The sequence below is a fragment of the Colletotrichum spaethianum genome, assembly GCF_022836535.1.
Source record: "Colletotrichum spaethianum MAFF 239500 DNA, contig06, whole genome shotgun sequence".
Lineage (NCBI taxonomy): Eukaryota > Fungi > Ascomycota > Sordariomycetes > Glomerellales > Glomerellaceae > Colletotrichum > Colletotrichum spaethianum.
Window position 1 is genome coordinate 995,623 of NW_026054776.1, and position 26,431 is coordinate 1,022,053.

Sequence of the window (26,431 nt, forward strand, 5' to 3'; positions counted from 1 at the left end):
GCAGATTTCAAAGTGGGCTATGTTTAACATACCACACTGTATCCCAAATCCTGTTTTCTCTATCACATGGTCATCGTAACCCCGGTTTTCCCATTAACCATCCATCCTGGACCAATCCCAAACCTCCAGCCCAACGCCGCCAACAACAACCTTCCCGTCCCCAATGACCTCGACGTCACCGGCGTCCGCGACGCCGCTGTACTCGTCCGCGACGAGCGTGACCTCCTCGACGCCTCCGCGCCACGTAAGCTTCCACATCTTGACCCGCTGGTCGTTGCTCGCCGTTGCCAAGACCACTTCCTTGTTGTCCTCCGTCGCTCTCAGGACCGTAAGCCCGTTGATGGCCGCCGCGTGGGCCTTCCTAACACCCGCCCTGGCTACCGGCGCAAAGCCGCCGTCGGCTGACAAGTCGAGCGTCGTGATGCCCAGCGCGTTGTCGTCGCCTCCTGTAAGAATTACGACCTTGTCCGCAGACGAAGAATGTACGTCGAGAGCTTTGACGCTGCTCTGGTGAACCCGCGCTGTGTGCCGGAGGACATACTCAGCCCCCGCCGACCGCCAGACGGCAAGGCACCCGTCCGTCGCGGCAGTGACGACGTCAAACACCCCGTCCCTGACTCGGAGATGCCGTGCCTGCGTCAGACACGCCCCGGTATACTGCCCCTTGAACAGGAGCTCGAAGCCGTCGTCGGCCGTATACCGATACGTCTTGACAAACGAGTTCGAGAACGCCATCGTAATGGCGGCGGCCCCGTCTTCCAACCTCTCGACGTCGAAGCTCGTGATTCTGAGATCCCCGTCCGCGCTCCTGTCCGCAAACACCGCCTCGCGCATGAGACCCAGCCCGGCCACGTCGCCGAGGTCGGTCGCCCGCCAGACCATGAACTCCTCGTTGCCGCTGCAGCTGAAGAGCAGCTCCTCGCCGAGCCACCTGAGGGACTGCAGACCGGCGGTGTGCACCTTAATGACCTTGACGCAGCGTAGTTCCCGTCTCGATGATGACTCCGGGACGGCGGCGTACTCCCAGATGCGAATCGCCGTGTCCTCGGCGCCCGTAGCAATGTATCGACGCCCAGAGTACGCAATGGTGCGGACCTCGCGCCCGTGCGAGCCGCGCTTGAGGGTGCGGTGGTTGACGACGGCGGCGGAGGCGTGCGGCTGCACGTAGACGCCCAGTGTAGCGGCCTTGTTGAAGACGAAGCGCAGGCCGCCGCCCCTTCCGCCAACTTGCGGGGTGTAGGCGAAGGCGCGGTGCGCGCCGCCGCAGTCGACGCGGAGGAGCTCCTCGTGACGCGTCTCGTTCCAGACGATGAAGTTCTTGCTGCGGAAGCCGCAGAGGATGAGGTCTGTTTCGGCGAGCCAGGCGTCTTCGAGGTTGGGGACTGCGGTAGGGGCCGTCTCGTGGCGGAGGCGGATGGGGGACGAGGAGGCTGCGGGGGAGACTTCGTAGATGCGGTAGTTCCCGTCGCGGCTTGTCGTGATGATGTGAGATGTTGCAGAACAAGAGGACGAGGTCGGGAGGGGGTTGATGGAGGTTATGGCGTCGTTGGTACGCCTGTCCGGCGCTGCGAGCGTGCTGAGCTGGCCGTCGGTGCGGCGGAAGACGGACATGTAACCGTGGCGGGAGCCGAGGAAGAGGAGGTCGTTCACCTGGCAGGCGGCCGTGACGACGAACCTGCTATCAAGCTCGGGAACCGGGACCATGGAGGTTATCGTGAGAGTCTCGAGGTCCAGTGTCAGAATTTGCATGGCCTCCTCGCCTCCCAGCATGGTGACGAGGAACTCTAGCTTCGACGCCCCTGAAGCGTCGCTCAAGCAAAAGATGTCGGCAATCTTTCCAGGCACCGTACCAATCTGCTGGATGGCCGAGTCCTTGTAGAGGAAAACCCTCTTGCTCGCCGTGCCCAGCAGCGCCACACCGGGCGCCGGGCTCTTCAAGCTCGTGCAAGCCCTCAGCGACTGCAGCGTCTCCGCATCGGTCCCGACCTCGGACCACGTCAGCTCCGCCCCGAACGTGCCGACTAGGAGACGGCCGGTGGTGCTCGTCGCGAGCAGGGCTTCCCTAGAGATGAATGCGAACCGGTGGAACGCCTCCTTCACCTCCGACGGGATCGCAAAGTCGGGGTTCCGGGCCGGCAGCTTGCCGATCACGTCCCGCATCACCAAAGTGCGCAGCTCGCTCGGCAGGTCCTTCACGTTGGACATCCCATCACTAACCGTGCGCGAGCGGTCCGAGAGGAGGTTGATCTTACTATCGGCCCCGCCAGTGGCAACCACCACCTCGCCGCCAGCCGTCTCCGTGAGCGCCGTGGCCCAGATATGCTTGCCGTCGTGGCGGGCGTACGTCTCCGTATGCGTGATCTTGGCCCCGACTTGGACCTCATCCGCGGTCGCAGGGGTAAGCGACCTCCGCCGCCACTGTTCGACGTTGATCTCTAGGGACCAGGTTTGCAATGTTGAGTCCTCACCAAAGGAGTACACCGTTGTGGCCGAACCTCGGGCCAGCTCACCCAACGTCTGCGGGAACCTGACGTGCCAGATGCGCGAGATGTGGCCCATGGCCATGGCCAGGGGTGCGCTGGACGCGACCTGCGTCGCAGTGAGATCCGCGGCTGCCGCGGCTGCTGCTGCGGCCGCACCACCAAACCCTGTCTCCCGAGCTTCGCCAAAGGCATCATACTGCAACCGCGGCGCCTCGGGCCTCTCAGTGATATCCCAGATTCGTATCGTCCTGTCGTCGCTGCAACTGGCTAGCAGTCTCGCCTTCCTGCCGTTCCCGATGTCGACCTCGGAGGAGATGTCCACGCCAAAGATGGAGCCCTCGTGACCGGTGAACACGAACAAGACCTCGCTCCACGGCTTCTTTTCCGGCTCCGCCATATCGCCGGAGAAGTGGCATTTCCAGACAATGATTTCACCAAAGACGGTGCCCCCGGCTACGAGCACCGAGGTCTCTGATATCCAGGTGAGGTTTGCCGAGTACAAGATCGGCCGCGAGGGCGAGATGATGCGACCGAACTCGAGCGCTCTGCCGTCATCTCCGATGAAAAACTCGAGGACTTCGTTGTGCGCCGTGACGAGTACACCGCGGCCCGGCTCCTTGGGCGAGATGACGCCGTCGTAGATCCAGTCCGGCGCCTTAGCCTCCACAATGTCCAGCGGCGTCGAGGGCTCATCCTTTTTTCCATCGCGAAGGATGAGCTCCTCAACAACGCTGGCGGGGATCACAGTCACCGCTTGGTTTCCCCAGAGGAGCACATGCCGCCGTTGCTGGCTGTCCTCTCCGCCGGCACTGACGTGAATGCCATGAATGGGCTGGGCGCGGAAGATCTTGAGCTGGCCGCGCAGCCGCCCTTCAGTGTCGTAGATTTTCAGCTCCGAGTCCTCACCGGCGAGGATATACGTCTCATGGTCTTTAGCTTTGAAGAAGCTGAGGCCGGTGACCGGGGTGAGGTAGTGGTCCCGCCGTAGGGGCCGGGCTACGGATGACTGCGTTTGTTCCTCAGTCAGCTAGTCCATTTCTCGGGCTCTCTCATAGAAGACCGAAAACCCATTTGAGAATTCAAGAGTGGCCTCAATTACTAACTGCATGGATGGTTTGGTTCATGGGGAAGAGCGGGCAGCCGCCGAACTAGGCCTGCCCAAGTCAGGTATTATCTGACTCTCAAAGTCTCAACACAGGGGTTGTCTTAGCCTCTGGGGGAGTGAATGGCACAAGTGAGCGCGTTTCTTGTGAAAAGGTTGCCTAGGGACCCAGGATCATGATGCTAGTTCTTTGCGGCTGAGCTGAGCTGGTGTAGAAGAGGGCATCCTCCGTCAGCAACAGGATGCATGTAGTTGGGTGTATGTGGTGGATCGAGTCATCCGACCCCTCTGTCGCCTAGTGGAGTTTTTTTTTTCTCCTTCGGTGTGGTTTTGAGAGAAAATTTGAGGCATTCCTTCGACAGTGCCAATAACCGCAAGAATGCACGTTGTGGAAGGTTGTCCCGCCCCAACCACACCAGATAGATGGATGCATGTCACGATTCAATTCATGGCGAAGCTGTCACATGAAACGCACGTTTTTGCAAGACGACACAAGCAAGTGTTGTAAAACTCTAGTATGTTTTTGATTGCTTTAATAAGCACGTTTGAAGTCTATAGACAATAAAGCCTGGAAGGGTATCTCCAAATCCACGGGAATCCCTCAAATCCATTGCAATCGTCATCACCCCCCCCTGACGATCTTCTCCTCCGTCGCCAGAATAAACATTCATGTCCACCTCTGTGCGTGTCGTTCGTCCTCATGAGAGTGAGCCGTTACCCAACGCCAACAATGCCGAAATGAGTAGAATAAAAGGAAAAGTTGCCAGATTCATAAACAACCCAAGCTTTGCGCAGCGGTTATCGCCATATTACAAAGGCCTTAGAACTTAAGAACGGTGGGAGTAAGGCTCGTAGGCCATGTCCCCACGGGCGCCGCTGGCGTAGCGGGGAGCACCGTACTGAGCGGCCTGCTGCTGCTTGTAGTAACCGTTCTCCTCTTGGATGGGCTGGTAGGTGGCGGCCTGGGGCAGGAGCTTCTCGCCGTCGCTGTTGCGCTTGGCCTTCTTGGTGTGGTTGGGGGCGCAGCAGCAGATGGTGAACATCCAGAAGAAGCCGGCGCCGAGAGCCATGGCGGCAGAGATCCAGACGAGGGCGAGGAAGCTGTTGTTGAAGCCTGCAGAGACGCCGTAGAACTTGGCGGTGCCCTCGACGGCGCCGACAACGATAACGGACATGGCGGTAGACAGAGCAGCGGAGGCGCAGACGGCGAGAGAAGCGACCGAGGCGACGAGGAAGGTGATGCATGACATGGCGCGGGTGCAGTTGGCAAAGATGCCAAAGACGATCTCGAGACCCAGAGCAATGAAGGCGATGATGTAGGCAACCTGGGTCCACTTGGTGGCCGTCTTGAAGGCGGAGAGAGCAGTCGTCACCTCATCGGGGAGCTCAATCTTGCGGCCGGCAGCAGTGCCAATGGTCTCAAGGGTCGAGGTGTTGAGGTAGTCGGCAGCCCAGTCGAACTTGGCCTTGGTGCAGGTCTTGTCGCCGTTGGTGTCGGTGGTGCAGTAGCCCCAGAGAGCAATGTCGTAGAGGTTGCCCAGGCCGAGGTCGGCAGCAGTGATGTTGCTCGTCTGGGTGCCATCGGTGGCAGCCTTGGTGATGGTGTTGTCGCCGTCGGCGGTAAGCAGAGAGCGGTCGTGGTAGCTGCCAAAGTTGACGGCGTTGACGTCTCGGGAAACTATACTTGATACCGAGGCAGGGTTGATCTCCAAGTCTGTAAGGTTGACGCGGAACATGTACAGGTCCTTGTTGGAGACGCCACCGAGGGCGGCCACCAGAAGGAAAATGAGAGAGCCGACAGTGAGGATGAACGGCAGAGCCACGCAGATAACCCGACCGACGCCCATTTTTGCTATCTTGGTGCTGTAGTGTTCCTAGGATCTGATCGGAGAGTCGAGAAGTTGTGGTTGTTTAGAGATAGGCCGATTCCGGTAAGTGGGTCGTCGGGGTATCTTCAACGAAAGTGTCCAAGAAAGAAACGGTCGCTGGTAGATGGAGCAAAAGAGGAGGGATGGGTAGCGAAGGAGCAAAGGGCGGTGATGAGGGACCCTTTAAGAGGATTGTATAGGTTAGAGAGGCAAACGGATATGGGGGTGATGAGTGTGAGAGGCAAGAGGCTGACACAAGACGGACGAGCGCCGATGTTTATAAAACAGACGAGGACGGAGCAGTTGCGAGGAGCGGTTACGTACTTTGGCTGTAAGGTACAGTACGTGCAAGAAGGCGCAGGGCAGCAGCAGCAGCAGCAGCAGCAGCAGGTTGGGGGTGGGACAGCGAACGGGACATGGACAGGGACGTGGACGTGGCGCAGTACCGAGTACATGCGCGCAGCAACGAATTTTTTTGGTGGAGATGGGACGGATGGGATGCGCAGCTCTACGCAGTTGGCTGTCCACTACCTACGCAGCTGGAGCACCGCGCGGTGATGCGCAGCACCGCACCTGGGTGAGTGAGCTTGGAGCGAGTGGGCGGGAGAGAGACACCGGGTGAGCTCAGCCTGCGGCAGACGGGTCCCCGGTATGGGCAAAAGCAAGACTCGCAAGGTACCCGGGTACCTCGACTTGCCTCCTCCCGTCAACCTTCTCTTGGGCTGCTGCACTACCGTATAGGTTACCATGTAGGTACTACTGTTGGCTGGCTGGCGCTGCCGAAGTCGATATTGCGTTGCTGACGGGCTGCAGTCCGCCTCCACACAACTAAGTACCTAGCGGCCACGACTCAGCCCCCGCTCCTCCTGGGAACACCCATGACCCCTGGAGGATCCCTCGACCGAGCAACGGCGTTGAGAGGCAGAAGAAGCCTGAGCCAGTGACAAGAGCCAGCGAGAAAGGTGGTGCGGGGTGGACTCAAACACTCTCTCATCCTTGGTGATTCCCTCCCACATGCCGTGCGAGAACACAGCACGGAACGCAACGCCCGAATCATCACCCATGCCCGTACGTATCAGTAAGGCACTCTAAATGCCGTCTTGGCTTTGGGTCCTGGAGATGACCGATGCAGCGCCTATTCCGCAATCTGCTGGTAACGTCCGGAAAGGTGACAAGCCTCGACGGACGATGGGGATTCCAGAGAGACGGGAGAGCATGGGCACAAAGTCCTGGCTACGGAGGATGCTGACACTGGCAAGGGATATCCATCCGTAGGGCAGAGAGGACTGGTGACGCCAGCGAGAGGTACTGTCTGGCTGTGCTGCCTGCGCACGGGTACTTTCTGACACTGGCGTCAAACCTTGCTCGTCCAGCTTAGAGCCCGGGAATATCAGCCCTCTCCTCTTACAGCCTTTCGCCGACGAGACCATCCGACTCTGTATTCGACTGCTCTTCCACACGCGGCACTTCATTGCAGTGTACAGACCGAAGCCGTCATGTCTGCAGAGATTGCTGGAGCCTGCGGGATGGAAGGCCACTGCAATCTCGAATCGCGCCCATTGAGAGGCTGCCGCAGATTGATTAGGGCCCAAGCCGGGCCAAGAAAACACCAAGAGCTGAATTGCCTAGTGCCCCCTGCTATACTCCAGACTGTGTTCGCGGCGTCGCCAGCTGGATGCTTACAGGCCTGCTACCTAGGTATTGCAATGCAGGCCTTCAGACTATTCCCGAGCAGCTCCCGAGCTGGCGGCGGCCTTGGGACGTTTCTGCCCTCTGCTGTGCTGCCTCTTCACATCGTCGTACGCGTCCTGCTCTTCGTGTCTCTCATTCGCCCTTGGACTTGTGCCGGTCGGACTTCCAGAACCTCAGAAACTTCAGATGGAACGAGCACACACATAGCAGCCGCCACACTGTGTACAGAAACATGACATTTCCCAAGGTTTCGAGAAACATGAACTACTGGATGCCAGCCTCTCAGAAATCCCATCAACAAATGAGTGCTTCTTCCCTGCCATCGCTAGCAAGATTAGGGTGTCAATCGCCATCCATGAGCAGACGATCGGTGGCCTGTTGCTCAGTTGACCGACGAGTGAAGATCAAAACAACACCCGTCAAACCTGGCTTGCAGAGTCACATCTACATGTACGATTTGCCTTGATCGACACCAGTCTCGCAGTCTGACACGTCCAAGCAGCAAGCCGGGCTCCATACGTCTACGCAATTTTAAGTGGCCCAGGGGTTCGTCATCCTGCGGAGGCTCAGCTCTTGTGTTTATCGACCGCCGACACGGCGTGGAGAGAAACCAGCACGTACTAGCGCGCCCTTTTGCAATTCTCGAGCAACTTGGCACCGGATTTTCCATCACCCACGTTCCGAGACCACATCCTTTCCTCGAGGACCTCAGTCCTGGCTCCTGGCCCTCTATCGAATGCCGTCAGTGTTCGGGTCGGTCAGAGCGTGGTGTGAGGTGAGCTCAGCCCCACGGAACATATTGGTAGCGTACCTACACATACATCGCTACTAGTAGCAACCGGTAATCGGGGTGGGCGAGGTGGTAATGATGGTGGCTGGCCATGTTTTTCGGGGCTCGCCAGATCGCCCACTCAGGGCCCCGCTCCCCGCCACTCTACCTACCTAGAAATCAAGACCGTACTTTACCCAATTCCCACTAGCCAGAAAGCCGTTGAGGCGGAATGCACGCATCGTCTCTAAATTTAGAAAACTTCGCCCAACCCAACACCACCACCACCACTTTCCGATTGTCGGCGCCGAACCACACCACGCAACTCAAGGCTCAGTTCAATATGGGGCGAACCCGAATACCTACCTACAGAGCTTCAACCTTTAAGGTTGCCGAGCTTTCTCGAAGAAGCCACTTGCAACCATCCCCGCTCGACGCGTCGACGATGCCATCACCGCCACAACCGTCGAGCTCAAAACCCCAGGACTGCCGGGGCCTGGCTTGCTAGCTCCCGTCCTGCCTGTGCCTCGGCGGAGGGTTTTTGAGAGAAAACGACCCAGCAGCTTATCCATCGTTGCTACGCTGCGACTGCGGCATCACCTATCAGACCGGGCTTTGAATGGCGAAGAATGGGGCTTGTTTCCCTTTCGTCCTGAATATTGACAACACGACAAACTACTCCCAGGGTCCAGTGACGTCGCGCCCCTCTCCCGCCATAGCTCCGAGCCTGACGCCATGTGGACGGCTCTCGCAAACGACAACTTGGCCGCGAAACCCATCGTGGCCCGGTGACCCAAGCTTGTCGTCTGCATCGCCAACGTGGAGCTGGCAGCCCAACCTCGATTTTGGCTTGTGGGCGTGTGGAGAGACGAACGGGGGACCCTTGAAGCTTCGACATGAGTTTGGTTCGTCGCAATGCCCTACTCCTTGTACAACGTCTGCACGGTGAACTTTTCGGTGCCTCTCTTGGCATACGCATGTTGGCATCAGCGCTATCTGTGTACCATACCCTATGAGTCTCTATTCTTACTGAGCCTCTCGGTGTTTCGTTTATTTCTTTATTTGGCGGTACCTGGACCACCACCATATGCCGGTCTTAGCTGCAACGCTACACGTCGAGGAACGAACGGCTCCTAGATGCCACGGGGATGGTGTTTAAACTGGGAAAGCCACGCCACCAAGCATGTGGTTGTTCCGTCCCACTCACCTCACGCCGCGACTGCAAGAGCCTCGACTGATGAAAAAAAGTCAACTCGAGTCGAGACCCGTTTCAGCGGCAAGAGCGAAATCATCCTCGCGGGAGACCCCTCCTTGCCTCCATTGTTGACGGGACAGGGGAGGCCTGCAATAGCGCATCCCCCGATATAGGCGTAACTACACAGCTTTTTTTATGGCCGGCTTCCGCTTTCAAGCCATAGCTGGTTCGGGTTCATGTCCCGGAGGGGCTCTAATCAATGCCTCCGAAGCGGCATAGCCCGGGTGACGCGCGGTACACAGCAGCAACACTACTAAACATCTGCCCATCCGCATGATCTTGCATGTGTATGCCGGCTCGTGGTGTGGTCTCCGAGATACCGATCCCGGGCTTCGAAAAAAACACAAATCCGACATGCTGCGTGTATCGGGCATAGCTTGAGGGGGGTTTCGCGTTAGGAGGTGTCCGGTGCTTCTATCGAATCGCTCTGGCTACATGCGCTCCCGACGGCATCACGCTTGCGGTACGGAGAGTGCCGCAAACCTGCAGCCACGTGCACACCGCGGCCGATATGATGCGGCCTAGGTACCGTAGACTCCTGACTGTTTGATCTCAGTAACGTGTAAGCAAGCCCCCACCTTTTTTGAGGCCCTCAACTGTTGCACGGCAGCCAGCTGCAGCACGTGTTCGTGCCGGCGCGGGGACAGCGCAGCGGAGGAATGTGAGCTGCATTGGAATGTGCAACCATTGGTGCCGGGATCGGGATACCTCAGTTGGCAAGCAATGCCACAGAGCACACGGCGGTGCAATGCAGGGCTGCTACATGAAGTCTTGCTGTCGTCTACCATTTATCGATCCCGGAGATGTCCAAGGGAGGCATCGCGGCAACTTGTCTCGAGAAATCGGACGCCGTCCTCACCTTGGACTCACTTGTTCCGGCCTCAGCCCACTTGTTGCTTGTGGCCGTGGCCGTGTGGGGCGGTCAGTGCACCTTTGCACCGCTGTGCCGGAGCCGGATGGAGATGGGGTTGGGAGTCTCGAAAGGATGGAGAAGGCATCGTATACGTGGGTTCAACGATGGTTCGAAGGGTGATAGGCGGCACCATCAAACAGACGTGGGCAAGTATGTGGGCTTGCGGATCGCTCGGACGATGTCAGCGGAGGTCAGAGCCGAACCATCAACGACTTCGCGGCGCGACGACAGCTCATCTCTGCCATGGCAAGCTGATAGGATGGCAGTGGGATATCTTGCGAGCCATTGGGATGCGAGGAAGCCAGCGTTGACGGACGGGAGCATGCTCGACTCTCCCCTTGGGGCGCACCAGGGCTTTCGCATCGTGACCAAAGGCATTGGTCATTTCTCAGGTCTTTTCGTGCTTCCACAGCTTCCCACAATTCCCCTCCGCCTTCATCCCTCTCCTCTCGTCTCGTCTCGCCCTGCTCCCTCCTCCTCCTCCTCCCCTCTCCTCTCCGCCCGGCTCCCAAACCCAAACTCAAGGTGCCTACAACGACCAGGAACTACCTAGAAAACCCTGTGGTCTCTGCAATGCCGCCACCCACAGTTGACCACGCGTTGGCGGAAGGTCTGGTTCTCCGTACAGGCGCCAACAAGTGCAGAGACCGGCGGTTTACATGGTCAGCAAAACCCTTGCGCTAAGAAAAGACGGTGGACAGCTACTCGACGCCAGGTGTCGTCACTGGGGAGGAGCCTCGAATCCATTCCTGGTGCAGTGGAAGCGGGACTGTGGAGGATGAGGGGAGACGGGTGGCGAGAGGAACATGTTCCTCTGCACAAACAAACTGTGAAGGGGTACTTGCGTCTCTCCGCGGGATGCAACACCTGAGTTGTCCCCAAGTGCAAGCGGTGCGGTGGAGGAGAGCCCAGGCCGGGTCTATCTGCGGGCGGAGTCGTCTCACACCCAGTCAGCGACCCAATTGGCACCCGGTCGGGGTTTTTTGGAGTTTTCTTTGCTTTCAATCCCTTGTTCCCGAGCAGCACGAACTGCATCAGTCACCGTTGAGGTGCATACGGGAACTTCCAACAGCGTGCAAATGCCACATAACGGTCCAATCCTGGTGCTGCATTGCCTTTTATGCTGTCCTGCGCCGAGCTGCACCGCATCTGATCTTACCGGGCTTCCACTTGGATAGGACACTTGAGCTTCAGACTAGTTAGTATATTGGGCCCCGGCCAAAGTCAGCATGGGCTCTGGATGTGACAGAAGTGAGGGTCCTCTCTGGGCAAGAAATACGCTGCCAGCACACATGGTATCCTATGCATCAACTCAATGGAACTGCTTGCCTACATCGCGCTACACGCGCACGAGGTTGATTGTTCATAGCTCGAGCGCTTGACGATGACCATCGAGAGCGACCCTTTCCAAGGTACATTGCTGTACTTTATTTCAAAACACAACACTACTTCAGCTACCTAGCTGCCTCAATCTTTGGGGGGAGGCCATCCCGTCTCCCCGACTTTTGTCGCTGACTGACGACCAAGCTGATCTGCATCCTGCCAAGTTGTTCGGTTGCTCCATCCGCGCACATCTCTTGTCTCCGTCTCAACCTTGTCTCCTGTCCTGCGCTAGAGTTCGCATCATCCAACATCGACACAGGGGTCGAGCACCATCCAAGCGCTTTCTACCCTTTGCCTCGTCCTGCTTCATCCAGGCACCTGGGTTGGCCCCCATTCATTATCAATACCGCACAATGCTCTCCCCTCTATCAACGTCCCACGCAAGGTTGACATAGATAAGCACCCAAGCAACCGTCTTTGGTCTCTGCCCAACCCAATATATCCCATCCACCCTCCCTTGTCTCCTTGTAAGGTCATCTCCCTGCCCAACGTATTGCAGAGCAAGGCAAATTGAGGTGGACTAGCTCCCTCGGCAGCTCAGAGAGCAGAGAGCCCCTAGAGAAAAGCAGCACAGACAATAGAAAGAGACAAGCGTACCAGAAAAACCTTGGTCGGGTCAGCCCAGCCCACTGGGTCAGCACACCCGACGAGTTTCAGGCGCCATTTCGACAGGGAAGAAAGACAGTGACAAGAAAAATAGCGAGACAGCATCTGCTTCCTGCTCCTCCTTGAGACCATTTCCACCCCTCCTCTCTCTTTCTCTCTCCACCCCAAAAAAGCTGCTCCAACTCCGTCTTTGGATCCTTGGCAAAAGCAACCCAGCACCCAGCCGCCAAACCAAGACCTTGGGACAACCGGGCGGCGCCACTGGGATTAGACTGGATTGGGTTGAATTCAGAGGGACCGGACGGGACTCGACTTCCTCTTTGCAGAATCTGATTGACCAAACTTTCTCACCACCACCTTTACCTCTTGTGCCTCTCTCCCCCTCTCTCTCTCTTCCTTCCGCTACACAAACACACTACACCGAACTGCACCGCGCTTCCACCATACACACACACAAACACACACACACACACATACTCCCTCGCCTCCACAAAACCACTCCGTACGCCGTGCCGTGCTACCTACCTCTCGACGCCTTGACCACCCAACCTTGGCCAACAACACACCACACAAAGTCTCGCTCGCATCTCTGCTACTGTCTTTCCATCCGCTCGCAACTCGACTCTGCTCTGCTCCATCGCCTGCCGTCTACATCCGGCCCTACCCCCGCATTCCATTGATTGAACTTGTCTCTTTCCTTCTCCCGCAAGGGTCGCAAGCCACAGGCATCTCTGAGTCCATCTATCGAGGTACGGAGCCCAAACCTAATATCCGCCGGGCTTGTTCCATGCCTGTCGCCCAAGCACTGCCGCCGTCCTGCATTCGTCCCTCCTCATCCACCTCACCAAACGGCAACTCGGATCTTTCGCCTTATCTCCAGCCCACGCGATCCCAACGAAGCTGACCAGATTCTCTTTCAACGCAGTGCAGCGCTTCGAACGAATGCCTCAATAGCTTCATTCCATCCGCGCCCGCCAACCGAACATCCGTTTTCTCTCTCTCTCGCTTTGCCCCAACGCACCCGCCGCCCGCGAGCCACCTATACGTCACTCGCCCGCCTCTTCGCTTACAGAACGACCTTACTCCTCTCTAGCCATCGATCAAAGGCAATCGCCTTAACACGCCCAAAACGGACAACTCAAGTGGACGCCGCTCTCCCTCCCGCATCCGCTTCCTGTCCATTCTCGATCGCCTCTTCCATCCTCCCTAGGACCTGCACTGCAACGCAACGCCTTATTTTACCATCTCAAGCCCTTGCCAGACCCGGGCTGTTGCGGCAAGACGTGTAGGCTAGCCCATACATCAGACGAAAGACGAGGCCAGCCCACGCGCACAACCCGACCGACACGACAACAGCCACGACCGTCCGTTTCCTTTGCATTCGCACGAGAGCTACACATCATGGGAAACCAGCCATCCAAAGAGGGCGGCCATGCATCTGGCAAAGGCGCCGGCGGTGACGGCACCGCCGAGACCCTCAAGTCCTACCCTTCCTTTGGCAGATCCGACACCAAGGACTCGTCGCGCTCATTCAAGGCCCTTCGATCCAAGATCCCCGGTTCGAGCAAGACTGACAGCCCGAGGAACTCTGTCATCACCTCCCCCACCGAAGAAAAGTCCGACGCTGCCTCGGTCAAGTCGGGGAAAAGCGCAAAGTCCGGCACCTCCCGAGGCCGCAATGACTCCGCCACCTCGCCAATGTCGCCCTCCGGCGAAATCGAATCCCCGCTCGATGACTCTCAGCCGCCGCCATCCCCGACGCAGTCGAGCACCATCAAGAACGGGATTCACGATGTGAGCGCCGCGCAGGCCTCCGGTGAGGTCGACCACGTCTCTGACCAGCCCCCGTGTGCTGGCGGCAGCTTAAACACCCACATGCAGCAGCCGGGCAAGTCCATTCTGGCCACGAAGGGCAGTGACGGCGCCGCCACGCCCGTCGCGAAGACGATGTCGACAAACTCTGGTGATAAGCAGGAGGGAGGCGTTGCCATGAGCGAAATCAAGGACATCGACCTCGACGACTTCATCAAGCGGCTTCTCGATGCAGGCTACGCCGGCAAGGTCACCAAGAGCGTGTGCCTGAAGAACGCCGAGATCGTGGCCATCTGCCAACGAGCCCGCGAAGTGTTTCTCTCGCAGCCCGCCCTCTTGGAGCTCGATGCTCCGGTGAAGATTGTCGGTGATGTTCACGGCCAATACACGGATCTCCTCCGCATGTTCGAAATGTGCGGCTTCCCGCCCTCGTCCAACTACCTCTGCCTGGGTGACTACGTCGACCGCGGCAAGCAGTCGCTCGAGACAATCCTGCTGCTGCTTTGCTACAAGCTCAAGTTCCCCGAGAACTTCTTCTTGTTGAGGGGAAACCACGAGTGTGCCAATGTCACCAGAGTCTACGGGTTCTACGACGAGTGCAAGCGCCGCTGCAACGTCAAGATCTGGAAGACGTTCATCGACTGCTTCAACACGCTGCCCATTGCCGCCATTGTTGCGGGCAAGATCTTCTGCGTCCATGGCGGTCTGTCCCCGCGCTAGGTCACATGGATGATATTCGCAACATTGCCCGTCCCACCGACGTCCCCGACTACGGCCTGCTGAACGACCTGCTGTGGTCTGATCCGGCCGACATGGAACAAGACTGGGAAGCCAACGAAAGAGGCGTGAGCTACTGCTTCGGCAAGCGAGTGATACTGGATTTCCTTGCGACGCACGATTTCGACTTGATCTGCCGCGCACACATGGTGGTTGAGGACGGGTACGAGTTCTTCAATGATAGGGTCCTTGTAACAGTTTTCAGTGCCCCCAACGTAAGTCTTGGCCCGGTGATCCGCAGAGAACTTTGGCTAACAAGAGACGACAGTACTGCGGCGAGTTTGACAACTGGGGCGCCGTCATGTCCGTCTCCAACGAGTTGCTTTGCAGCTTCGAGCTGCTTAAGCCGCTAGACTCTAGTGCGCTGAAGAGCCACATCAAGAAGGGCAGGAACAAGAGGCAGAGCATGCTCAACAGTCCGGTGAGTAGTTTTGAGACACATGATGTACGCAGGAGAAGAGACTGACACCATGATAGCCTGCACACGTCGAGCCACGAAGCGTTTGATGAGGCGACCGTGCTGGGGAGAAGAGGGACAGCAGACAAATCTCCATTCACTGATGGATTATCACGAATTACAATTAGTCGGGCAACCGGGCAGAACATTTCAGACCAGAGCTCTTCAAGGCGACCGATGCGGCTCGGGCGTCATCACGAATACCCTCGGCAGGTGGAACTCCCCGAAGGACATGAAGGCCAACTCGAGTCCTGTGATCACGGACGAACGATGCCTGCAAAAGGCGTAATAGCCGAGTCGAGTGAAGGCCAGGTTGGGATACTTGGCAGGGTCAAAAACTCTAGCAGGTGCCGTTCGTTACTATTCCAGGTCTAGACACGTGTTTGGACAAGAGCGAGAGCACAGCTGGAAACAGGCGAATTTCTTCGATGTTGGTGGAGAATGTCAGGGCAGACGTCGGTTGCTGTTTCCGAGTCTGGTTGGTGATGGAGGTGGGGCGGCCTTGATACCAGCCTGTCTTGGACAGTAGCTACAACGAGCTAGCAATACTGCGTATGTTTAGTTCATTTACGAACGGTCATCGATGAAAGGCATCGGCTAGCGGGGGTTATCATCTTTACACCGAGATTATAGTTATGTAGTGGTACTGGGACTTGATTTTGCAAACTCGCCTTTTTCTAACTCGGTGACGGTACGTTGAAATGAAGACTCCACAAGAGTCATCTTCAAGCTTGTTACAAGTGCTACAAGAACAGCCCGCGCGAAGAGGTGTCACATCTCAAGTCAAGCTGAAAAAATAAGGCTATCTCATTGCAAGCTGAAGTTCGGTTTCGCGCCTGCCTGCCTGTAAACGCGCCTACTTTTGCGCGGGCGAAGCGAGGCAGTTGCCCCTCCATGAGGGAGCCCCACTTTCCGCCTCAACTCAGCCTGTGACATCAACTTTTTTTCTTCATACCGCGACTTCACAAGTTCGGTGTGATTGAAGCGACCTATCTCGATACCCTCAATCTGCTCGGACGAAGCAGCAAACCCACCTGGCGACTCAGTTCAACCCACAGAATTGAGATTGCAGGTTCTGTTTTGGGTGCCTGCCTCGCACAATACGACTGATACGCAGCGGAGAGTGGAAATTTCCTCTCTTCCCTTTCATAGTCTTTCACCAGCCGGCTTGGCTTTGTCACCTTAAACGGCCCGCACCTTCCCTGGCCAATCTCAACCCACAACGCTACTATTTATTCAATCTACTTACCTGGTATTCAATCCATTGGGAAGACTATCCACGCTCACATCTCTTCTGTCAGGCCCACGCCAGATCTGAGCAAGATGGAGAACCAAGCCCCTCAGATCGACGAGTCTGAGCAACGCGCAGCGAAGCGTCTTAAGGTGGACGACTCCGCGCAGCCTGCAGAGGTGCCCGCCGCCGAGGAGCAGCGCGCTGCTGTTGACGAGGCTTACAAGCACGTGGAGCCCGTCCCTGCCAATGGCACCGCTGGTGAGAAGACCGACGTCCAGATGAGCGAGGCCCCAGCAGCCGATGAAAAGAAGCCGGCCAACGACGGCTCTGCCGTCGTCCAGACTGGCGACGCGACTGCACAGCCGAAAAAGGACGATAGAGATGTGAGACGCGGCCAGGCTCCCATCAAGGCTGAGTGAGTTACGATTCATGGCTTTTGGGAGGTCTACATGACTGATTCGCTTGCAGGTTCCTCGTCTATAGAGAAGGCCAGGCGAAGGAGCAGGACGAGGTCGCTGATGATGATGCGGCCGAGGGCCGTGGTCAGGGCGATGACAGAGATGCCCGGGACAACCGAGACAACCGTGACAAGCGCGACAAGAAGAAGCGTGAGAAGGGCCAGAACAAGGAGCGCAGCTTCGGCCACTTTGACGATGCTCTCCGCCTCTGCAACAGCCGTGCCTATACACCTGAGTTCTCTCCTCGCGACTGTAAGTTCGGCGACAGGTGCAACATGCTGCACGACCTGCGCAAGTATCTCAAGGAGGGTCGTCGTGAGGACCTCGAAACGTTTGACGGCAAGTGCCCCGTTTTTGAGCTACTGGGCATCTGTCCCTCCGGCTGGAAGTGCCGCTTCGTCAAGAGCCACATGAAGGAGGTCGACCACGAGGACGGCCGCAAGGAGCTGGTTCTGGTCGAGGAGCCCAAGGTGGCGAAGACGAGCGGCGAGGCCCCCGCCGACGCCGGACGCGAGGATCTCAGGCCGGGTGTCTACAACAACACGGAGAACCAGCTCAAGATTGATCTCAGCCGTAAGCGCATCGACTTCACCGAAACGGACAAGTACATCACCTGGATGAACAAGGAGGCGAGGCTGGGCGACGAGTTCCACCAGCGCCGCAAGGACCAAATCATTAGCAACCAGGAGGACCTGCGCGCGCAGTTTGTCGACCCGCCCCTGAAGCCGTCCGAGAAGCGTAAGCTTTACTTTGGCAAGGAGACGCCCGCTCTCGCCCCGCTGACCACCCAGGGCAACCTGCCCTTCCGCCGCCTTTGCGTCGACCTCGGCGCTCAGCTCACCTACTCGGAGATGGCGCTTGGCATGCCCCTGGTGCAGGGCGTCAAAAACGACTGGGCGCTGATGAAGGCCCACGAGAGCGAGATCAGCCCGCCCAAGGTCAACCCTGACACTAGCAACATTGTCCAGGGCTACGACAACTCCCGTGACCTCAAGTTCGGCGCGCAGATCTCGGGCAGCCAAGCCTGGCACTGCGTCAAGTCGGCCGACCTCCTCAACCGCTACGTCCCGCACCTGCGCCTCATCGATCTCAACTGTGGCTGTCCCATCGATATGGTCTACAAGGCCGGTGGCGGCTCCGCCCTGCTCGAGGCCCACGGCAAGCTCGAGCGCATGGTCCGCGGCATGAACACCGTGTCGGGCGAAATCCCCATCACGGTCAAGCTCCGCACGGGCGTCCGGCAGAACCGCCCCACGGCGACCACCATCCTCGGGAAGCTCGCCTTTGGCTCCCGCGAGAACCGAGACCGTCTTGGCGCCCCTGGCTGTGCCGCCATCACCCTTCACGGCCGCAGCAGGGAGCAGCGGTACACCAAGAAGGCCGACTGGGGCTACATCGCCGAATGCGCCGCCATGATCAAGTCGTACAACGAGGAAAAGGACAAGATCACCGACACGGCGCGCGAGCCCGACGAGTCCACTCTACCCAACGCAAAGGACGGTCGCATGTTCTTCCTCGGTAACGGCGATTGCTACTCGCACGTCGAGTACTACGAGCACATTGAGAAAGCCAAGGTCGACACTGTCATGATCGGCCGCGGCGCCCTCGTCAAGCCCTGGCTCTTCGAGGAGATCGAGAAGGGTCAGTACCTCGACAAGTCGGCGACGGAGCGCCTCGCCTACGTCGAGAAGTTCTGCCGCTTCGGCATGGAAGCCTGGGGCACCGACGAGCTCGGCATCGGCTTCACACGTCGTTTCTTGCTCGAGTGGCTCAGCTTCGCGCACCGGTACGTGCCCCTCGGCCTGCTCGAGTACCTCCCGCCCGACCTCAACGACCGCCCGCCGGCGTACCACGGCCGCAACGACCTCGAGACGCTGCTCGCCAGCAAGAACTACCGCGACTGGATCAAGATTAGGTACGCGACCCCGCCGATTGTTTGTGGAGGAAACGGATTTGCTAACTCGTGCCAGTGAGATGTACCTGGGCCCGGCCCACCCCAACTTCAACTTCCAGCCCAAGCACAAGTCTCACGCCTACGAGGCCGAGGGCTAGTTTGATGATTAACGAGAAGAGATGTGGCCCTTGATCCGGACTGGAGATGATGGAAGTGAAAAGAGACATTTGCTATCTTTGGCTTTATTTATTTATTCCTCTCTCATTGCGTGGGATGCCGCGTATGGATGTGACCATGTCCTCTTGGAAGGGGCGGAGTGGTCAAGCTCAGAGGTAGAACATCACACATACAATCAGAAGCTGCTGCATACAGGCATGCAAACGGGATAGATTAAGGCAATCGCTTCTTTGTACAAACCGGTCGTTGGGCGACGCTGTTGACGCCCCCGACGCTTTGGCAGGCAAGGTCTACAAAGCTTGGTGACTGTTCCCGATGCCCCCGTGTTCCTCGTACCCAACGCGTTGATCCCGACGGGGGTGTGTAGGTACAAACTCGTGCTGCTGCAGCACGTGCGAATTCCACCAACGGACAGGACGAGACGAGCAGCGCCTCTTAAAGGAGAAAAGTCGTACGTCTTGTATTAGGGGCGTGGCTGGCCTTGTCACAGACAACGGCGAGCCTGTCGCCGTCTCAGTGCCTCTCGTATGTCCAGCCTCTGCGGCATGGGCGGAGGTGAACGGTTGTGGGCTGCCGCCGCACCTTTGCCGTCCATTCCGAGCTGGGCATGGAGGGGGGGGGGTTTCGGAAGCGCGCATGGGAAGAAGAATCCTTGTTTAGAAACGTTTGTGTTGTGTAGATTTAAAACGCCGGAAGGTCCCCTTGTTGCGTGAAACTCTCCGGACTCTTCGGCTAGACTGTAGATGGCATGAGCGGTAACATGGTCAAGCACGAGACATCAGACCGGCCATGAGTAGTGATTTGCGTCAAAAGCAAGACCTTGATTATAGCTATAACTCAACGCCATCCAGGCTTCTTACGCCGATTTCATTCAGACAGGCCCTTGGGCCGGAGCATGTTCTGTTGCTCCCTTCCCCTTTCTCCACTGCACCTTGCACACGCGGCGGTTTTTCTCTGCTAAATTTTGCTAAAAGCTGGAACGATCGAGACATATTTTCCCTCCCTCGTTTACTGCGCCTTCTTGTTGCCCTGGGGCTGCGTCTCGGCATACTTGTCCGAAAGCTCGTCGTAGCTCTTGTGGAGACCGGCGCTCTGCTTCTTGAGCGTCTCGATATCGCGGTTCTTCTGCTCAAGCTCCTTGCGGAGCTTGGCGATCTCGCCAGGCTGGCCGGCGACGGCGAGCTTCTCGCTCTCCTTGGTGTTGCCCTTGGTACCCTCATAGCCGCGGACCTTGTCCTCGAGACGCATGACCTCGAGGATCATGACGTAGGTGCGGTTCAAGATCAGCGAGAGGAAGAGGGTGAAGCCGCAAAGGTACATGTTGCGCTGGGAGTAGAACTTGCGGGCCTGCACCTCGAGGCGCTCGTGACCCATAACGGCGGCACCACTGTGAGGACGGTCTCTGTTAGTATTGTGTGCGACTTTGGTGATATGGTGAAGGGGGTTGTTGTGGGTGGGAACCAAGGGAGCGTCAGTGGAAAGGGGAAGTGGGGACATACCCGCTGTTCTGCTTCTCAGTAGCAAGCGCGAGCTCGACCTGGACGCGGTAGACGCGGTTGACGCTGTCGATGAAAAGAATCAGGATGAAGACGAAGGTGATCTTCATCCAATACTGGACTTTGGCGACGACCGGACTCTCGGAGATGAAGCTGCCAGCAGGGAGGCCACGTTAGCGATCGACTTCATCGAGAGGAGGGCCGGGAGCACGGGGAAAGGGCAAAACCTACGTAAACAGCTTGCGCTTGACGGTGAAGGGAAGGGGCACGATCAGGAGCATGAACAGCCCCATCTCTGCCATGAGCAGCACGAACACCTAATGCGGGGAGAAAAGTCAGCATCCTCCGTCGTCTGCCAAGCTGTTCCCCTCTCCCAATCTCGATTGGCAGGGGAGCTCATCGTCGAGCGCGGGCGAGAGACGTACGAGAGTGTAGTAGAGCGTCATCTTGAACGGTGCGGGGAAAGCTTCAGCTTCCGGATCAGCTTGTCAAAAAAAAAGCTCGGTTGGTCGTGTGCTCTCCGTGAAAATTGGGAGAGAGGCGGTGGCGGATGGTGGATACACTCGGAAGCCCAAACTGACTTTGCTCCGGCAGTGTTTCTTGGTGTTGAGTGTCGGTCTACGTAGGCGAAGAGTGTTTTGCCGATTTTGTACTGTGATTTGTAGGAATGCTGCAGGCAAAGCTGGGAGGAGCTGGCCTTTTGTAGGATGTGCGTCAGAGGTGACGATGGGGTAAGGTAATTGCTTCTGGCAGAGGTGGCAGGTACGCGAAGAAAGGTACCCTCTCTTTCTCTTAGGCAGGGACCCGGACCGGCCTTTACAGGTTACGTAGCTTGGACGGGAGAGGGACCTTGGCGAGAGGACCAGGGCTGGCTGGGAGCAGCAGAGCCGGTGAAAACGAGACGTAAGTCAACAACGTCATCGGTGGCTCGTGCGGCTTCAATTTGGGGGGGAAGAGGGAGCTGAGGTACACACTTTTTCAGTGTGCTGCGGCCCTTGAGGCTTTGGCTTCTAGTGGACGCTTGCTCCGTGTCCGCAAGTTTGTTCGCATGTGGCTGGTTCCACAGCTGGTAACAGATGTGAGAGGACTTGCAAGCGCCTGGCTCGTCCCGAGACACCAGGCGAGCCCGGAATTCGCAACTAGCCTCTCATTCTGTCTGACGTCAATCTTGGGAACAACCAAAGGTGGAGGGATGATTCAGAAGATGCAGAATGCGGATACTCTTGTGAACCAGCCCGAATCCTGCTCCAAGCCACAGTAGAGCCGCATTAGCATAGCCTAGTCGTGTGCGCCATCTTCTCACACACTTATTGCCTGTCACGCATCACGAACTCTTCATCAATGTTTGCCAGACAAGCATCGTCAATGTTATAACTACCTCTCTTGGCCAAATTCATGCTACCTGCCTTCGTGGCTTCACTTTGGGTATTCATGGCAAATTGAGACCAAAGCAAGCAAGCGGCCACATCAACCGCTCCTCATGCCACTCGACTCATTCGTAAACCTGAACGCCCAGCTTTTGAGTCCAAAGAGGAACCTCCAAAAAAAAAAAAGAAACCCCGGAAAATAAAGAGTACCAGATCGTACAATTTTTACAAAGGAAACCTATAGCATCGCCTTATCGTTCCGCCAGGGGGGTTGCCTTGGCCCCCACTGAAGTGAATTTTGTGTCTTGTTTAGTTATAGAAAACGCTCTTCTGGAAGCTCTCGGGAGACACATCGCCAATCTTTGACTTGATTTCGGGTGCCTTCTCAGGAGCGGCGCCAGTCAGCGAGTTGGTCCGGCTGCTGTCACTAGGGGCGGCCTTAATGGCGGCCAGAGGCTGGCCAGGTCGCTTGATAACCTCGAGGTAAGTCGCCGGGAGGTAGCCCTGGCGGCCGTCGCGGGCGCGGCATCTCCACCACTCGCTAGGGTTGCCCATAGGGTCGCTCTTGGAGAGGACGGCGACAAGATCGCCTTTGCGCACCTCCATGTCAACATCCTTTACGGCATTGCCGGGCTGAGGGGTGTAATCGTAAAGCAGGCGGCAGTAGTCGAGCTTAGAAGGGTCCAAGGCCTGTTGCTCGCCGGCCAGTGCCATACGGCGCCGTTCCTCCTCCTCTGCGGACGCAGCCATGGTGTTGATCATCTTGCGCATGAGATACGGGAGGCCGAACGCGGCAAGGAGGAAGAAGAAGAGCGGCTTGCGGGAAGCCTTGGGAGGTCCCAGAGGGGCGCCGTCAGGGCCGATGGGCTGCCGGCCCTCGAACTTGGCAAAGGCTGCCGGCGTGAGTGCTGTCGCGTCGGCCGGAGGTGGGCGGCCGGTGATCTTGGCGATGAGCGTACGGATCCAACGCATCAACGTAAAGATGCCGAGGATAGAGCCCAGTGTATCCCTAAGGTTACTGAACTGCTCTGCTACCGAGACCATTGCTGGAGTCATATTAGCCATCGTTGCGTACCGTATCAAGGGCAGAACATACCGAAAAAGCTTGAGTGTGTGGCCATGTATGTGCTCTCCAACATCTGGGCAAACCCTCCAAAGGCGCCGACGATGCCCTCGAGCATCTGGAACGTCGCTTGGGTGCTGTTGTTGAATCGGTTCGTCAGACTGTTCGGGTCATTGGGGTTTCCAGGCATTCCACCCATTCCCATGCCTCCCATGCCCATGCCGCCGTACATGCCTCCACCGTACATGCCGCCGCCCATGCCGCCGTAGCCACCATACATGCCTCCACCATAGCCGCCGTAGGAGCCCATCCTGGAATACGGGCTGCTGTAGGGCGAAGAGTAGGCGCCGCCGTAGGTTCCGTAAGGGCTGTTCGTCGCGCCGACACCTCTGCTGTAAGCAGCGGCGTTCTGATTAACGGCAGCGTTGAGGGAGGCCGGTCGTTCGGGGACGGCGGGCGGGGTACTACCGGAGGAGGAAAGGGAGGTGGCCGGTGTCGGGGTCGCGAAAGAGGCGGCGGTCGGGGCCGTTGCTGGAATCGTCGTTAGCAAATCTCTATATGGCGGCGTTATTGACATTTGTCTGGTGTTCAACGCACTTGAGGCAGCTGTTGTTGTAGCACCGGCCCGTTCCCAGGGCTTTGGAGGGGAAGCCATAATTACTTTTCCCGCGAGGAAGAAGTTTTCCTTGGAAACTGTGTCGGTTCGGCGTTATCTCGCAATCCCGCCTATCGGTAGACGTGGGTGGCGAAATCCCTCGGGCGCGTGTTTGGTCGGGGTGCACGCCAGGCTCCGGAAAAGCGACGAAGGATGGCTTCAATCAAGCCAGGTCCTCGGATGCGAATGAGCAGCCGGCCTCGATCAGTCGTGATGTCGGATGACGATACGACGACGTTGGGTGATGCGATGGAGAGGGAGAGGGGGAAAAGTCGAGTCCGGGAGAGAGACGAGCCGCTGGGATGGCGGAGGCAGATTGGGCTCTTAGTGCGCACGCATTCTTGAGTAATGGGGGAATCGGGGACTGTAGTCACAGTGCAGGCTCAAGCGATAGGCAAGTGACCCCGGCGCTCGTGCTTGGTGTTTGCGTGGTGGAAAGAGTCAGAAGCTGGAGACTAGGTGCATACCTACCTTAGAGTTGGAGGCGCAGTACCCAAAAACATGGGGTCGGGGTTCAGGCGGGTCCCCCTCCAGAGTGGCTTTTGCCTCGGTTCGTTTATTCCGGCACGGCCTAGTCTGCGCACCCTTCCTTTTTGGCCCGCCACTGCGCCGCCGTCTGCCGTTCTTGAGCCTCGGCATTTTCACGCCCCGGTTTGCGACTTTGGGAGATTTGTCTTTAATGAACCTTCTGGGGCGGAACGTACAGTCGTTATCGAGGCACGAGTGACTTTTTCGGTCTTCATTAGTACATTTGCCTCAACCACCTGCTCGCGTCTGGAAGTACAGCATGGCTTGTCAAAATGCCGGCTAGCAGTAGTTGCACCAGCCTCCCCAAGGATACGATACTTTCAATCGATGAGCGGTTTGAACACTGGACCAGGAGACTGGATTTCGATGGCTCCACCATCGACTGAGTATTGATTCATCAATCTTTTACTGACACGAAACATGTTTTATCCTCCGCTGCTATCAAATACTAACAAACCGACCAACTCACTGCAGCCCAGCAAAAGCCTTGGCCTTCTTCACATAGTCCTCCCATGTCGTCAGCTTATCCTCCACAATCGCGTGCGACTCGTCCAGCTTCTCGCCGCCGTAGTATCCAAACTCGTTAAGCAGCCTCATGTTCTGCAGCAACTCCTCCGCAGCGAAGTCCGGCATGCCTTGGCCCTTGAGCGCCCCACGGAAATCGTCGTGCGAGATCTCGTTGTACCGCGCCGTCTTGCCTGCCTCCGGGTACACCTTCTTGAAGACCTCAACTGCCTCGCCCGCCGTCGTGTACGCTGTCGCCGCGAGGATCCGCTTGCCCAGCACCTTTTCGCGGTTCAGCACGATGCCCTTGACGAACTTGCCCGTGTCAGCCGCCGGGTCGAAGAACGGGATCGGCGAGCTGGCCGGAACAGGGAAGTTGAAGGCCCAGGCGTTGTCCGGAGGCGTCTGGCGGAGCATGCCGCCAGGGAGGTTGCTCATGTAAAAGCCGGGAAGGAAGAAGGTTGATGGGAGGGAGGTTGTGCGGACGTACTCCTCGACAGCGGCCTTGCTGTCGAAGTGGTACACCTCAGGAAGGACGCCGTTGGACACTGTTTTTTTGCGACATGTTAGTCATCTGTCTAGCATCGTGAGAGTGAAGCGTTCGGAGGAGATGGTGATGGAGATTGACTTACGCTTGTTGATGTCGAGGAGCGAGCTGAAGATGAAGTGCTCAACGCCAGCCTCCTACTAGAAGTTAGTCTGTATGCTACGCTGGGATGGAAAGCCATCTACGCACCAGAGCAGCGTCGGCGATGTTCTTGCCCTGCTGGATCTCAAGGTCCTTGTTAAGCGTCTCCCAGTAGTTGGTCACGGCGAAGACGGCAGAGGCACCCTTAACTGCGGCGGCGAGCGAAGACTTGTCACCGAGGTCGGCCTGTTGAGGGAAGGCGGTCAGCATGGGACTTCTTCCCCACTCCCGGAATACACAAGTGCTAGACTTACAGCGACAACCTCGACGCCCTTGGCCGCCAGAGCCTTGGACGAGTCCTTGCTAGCATCACGGGTGACACCGCGGACTTGCCAGTCCTTGCTGAGCTTTGGGTCGTTGAGGAAAATGGAGACGACGCTGCCGCCCTGGACACCGGTGGCGCCGAACACGGTGATGATCTTCTTGGACATTTTGAATAGGTACTTTGGGGGGTTCAAGTCGAGGAAGCTGTTCTGTACCGCTACGTCAGACATGAGCTTGCCAGAGTATAGTGTGGTTAGGATAGGTGGATCAGGACCGGACCCACATACCTTGATGAGATGTTTTGATCGATAGTTGAGTATGAGTAGAGTCAATACAATAATTGAACGTTGCTTGTTGATGAGGTCCAAAATTCAATGTCGAGGAGAAGAAGCGACCACCCGGATTTTATACAAATGTCTAGTGTTCATGAGGCTTGTCCCTCATCCCCTCTCCGAGACGTACCGATGATTGGATCAACGCATCTCGACGTAAATTACCAGATTGGGAAGCGCTACGCCAGAACCCCTCATGTCTTGCAGCTCGGTCTCACGCTGTCGTGCTTGCAAGGCTGGCTTCTCGCGCGCGCATAATTATCTGATTTGCCAGATATGTGTCAGCATGTTTGCATAGTTAGTTGTCTGTAGGTAGAGTACGTCGCATGTCATCTGTATACACCAATCCTTGCCTATACCTACTACACAGGTAGTAGGTAGCCCTGTTGTTGAGCCAATGCAGCTTGGAGAATGTCTCACGTAATCAACTGCAACTTAAAGGCTAAAGCGTACCTCCCTTTCCTACAATAGCACAAACATGCTTAACTCGTTGGTGCACATAGATCAACAAGCCTTGGAACTGGAGGAGCTTGCTCTGTGGTTGTCGGCCGGCAGATCTGTCAAAGCGATGGCCCCACCCCCGCCAAGATGAGCGAGCTTACCAAGCCTACAATGTTCCAGCCCTGGTCTCCGTCCCCCCACCGAAAATCCACG

General features: G+C 57.4%; 8 protein-coding genes across 8 annotated transcripts; 3 read left to right on the forward strand and 5 right to left on the reverse strand.

The window, feature by feature from the left end:
• Positions 1 to 93: 93 nt before the first annotated feature.
• ColSpa_03286 (regulator of V-ATPase in vacuolar membrane protein 1) lies at positions 94 to 3,607 on the reverse strand (the record flags this gene model as incomplete). The annotated part of the gene is made up of 2 exons (XM_049269498.1): positions 94 to 3,479; positions 3,583 to 3,607. The coding sequence occupies 2 exons, from the start codon at positions 3,605 to 3,607 to the stop codon at positions 94 to 96; spliced, it is 3,411 nt and encodes a 1,136-aa protein (XP_049125455.1).
• Positions 3,608 to 4,412: 805 nt separating this feature from the next.
• ColSpa_03287 (uncharacterized protein) lies at positions 4,413 to 5,432 on the reverse strand (the record flags this gene model as incomplete). Its single annotated transcript, XM_049269499.1, has 1 exon — positions 4,413 to 5,432. One exon carries the CDS (start codon positions 5,430 to 5,432, stop codon positions 4,413 to 4,415), a length of 1,020 nt encoding a protein of 339 aa, XP_049125456.1.
• Positions 5,433 to 13,472: 8,040 nt separating this feature from the next.
• Positions 13,473 to 14,603, forward strand: ColSpa_03288 (serine/threonine-protein phosphatase PP1; the record flags this gene model as incomplete). Its single annotated transcript, XM_049269500.1, has 1 exon — positions 13,473 to 14,603. One exon carries the CDS (start codon positions 13,473 to 13,475, stop codon positions 14,601 to 14,603), a length of 1,131 nt encoding a protein of 376 aa, XP_049125457.1.
• Positions 14,604 to 14,608: 5 nt separating this feature from the next.
• On the forward strand, positions 14,609 to 15,167 carry ColSpa_03289 (serine/threonine-protein phosphatase PP-Z1; the record flags this gene model as incomplete). Its single annotated transcript, XM_049269501.1, has 3 exons — positions 14,609 to 14,875; positions 14,929 to 15,081; positions 15,138 to 15,167. 3 exons carry the CDS (start codon positions 14,609 to 14,611, stop codon positions 15,165 to 15,167), a joined length of 450 nt encoding a protein of 149 aa, XP_049125458.1.
• Positions 15,168 to 16,440: 1,273 nt separating this feature from the next.
• Positions 16,441 to 18,861, forward strand: ColSpa_03290 (tRNA-specific adenosine deaminase 1; the record flags this gene model as incomplete). The annotated part of the gene is made up of 3 exons (XM_049269502.1): positions 16,441 to 16,766; positions 16,820 to 18,724; positions 18,780 to 18,861. 3 exons carry the CDS (start codon positions 16,441 to 16,443, stop codon positions 18,859 to 18,861), a joined length of 2,313 nt encoding a protein of 770 aa, XP_049125459.1.
• Positions 18,862 to 19,888: 1,027 nt separating this feature from the next.
• ColSpa_03291 (uncharacterized protein) lies at positions 19,889 to 20,822 on the reverse strand (the record flags this gene model as incomplete). The annotated part of the gene is made up of 4 exons (XM_049269503.1): positions 19,889 to 20,267; positions 20,380 to 20,529; positions 20,608 to 20,693; positions 20,802 to 20,822. 4 exons carry the CDS (start codon positions 20,820 to 20,822, stop codon positions 19,889 to 19,891), a joined length of 636 nt encoding a protein of 211 aa, XP_049125460.1.
• A 1,230-nt stretch (positions 20,823 to 22,052) lies between these two features.
• Positions 22,053 to 23,461, reverse strand: ColSpa_03292 (peroxisomal membrane protein PAS20; the record flags this gene model as incomplete). The annotated part of the gene is made up of 3 exons (XM_049269504.1): positions 22,053 to 22,789; positions 22,840 to 23,337; positions 23,404 to 23,461. The coding sequence occupies 3 exons, from the start codon at positions 23,459 to 23,461 to the stop codon at positions 22,053 to 22,055; spliced, it is 1,293 nt and encodes a 430-aa protein (XP_049125461.1).
• A 993-nt stretch (positions 23,462 to 24,454) lies between these two features.
• On the reverse strand, positions 24,455 to 25,612 carry ColSpa_03293 (NmrA-like family domain-containing protein 1; the record flags this gene model as incomplete). The annotated part of the gene is made up of 4 exons (XM_049269505.1): positions 24,455 to 25,041; positions 25,126 to 25,177; positions 25,230 to 25,367; positions 25,436 to 25,612. The coding sequence occupies 4 exons, from the start codon at positions 25,610 to 25,612 to the stop codon at positions 24,455 to 24,457; spliced, it is 954 nt and encodes a 317-aa protein (XP_049125462.1).
• Positions 25,613 to 26,431: the final 819 nt, after the last annotated feature.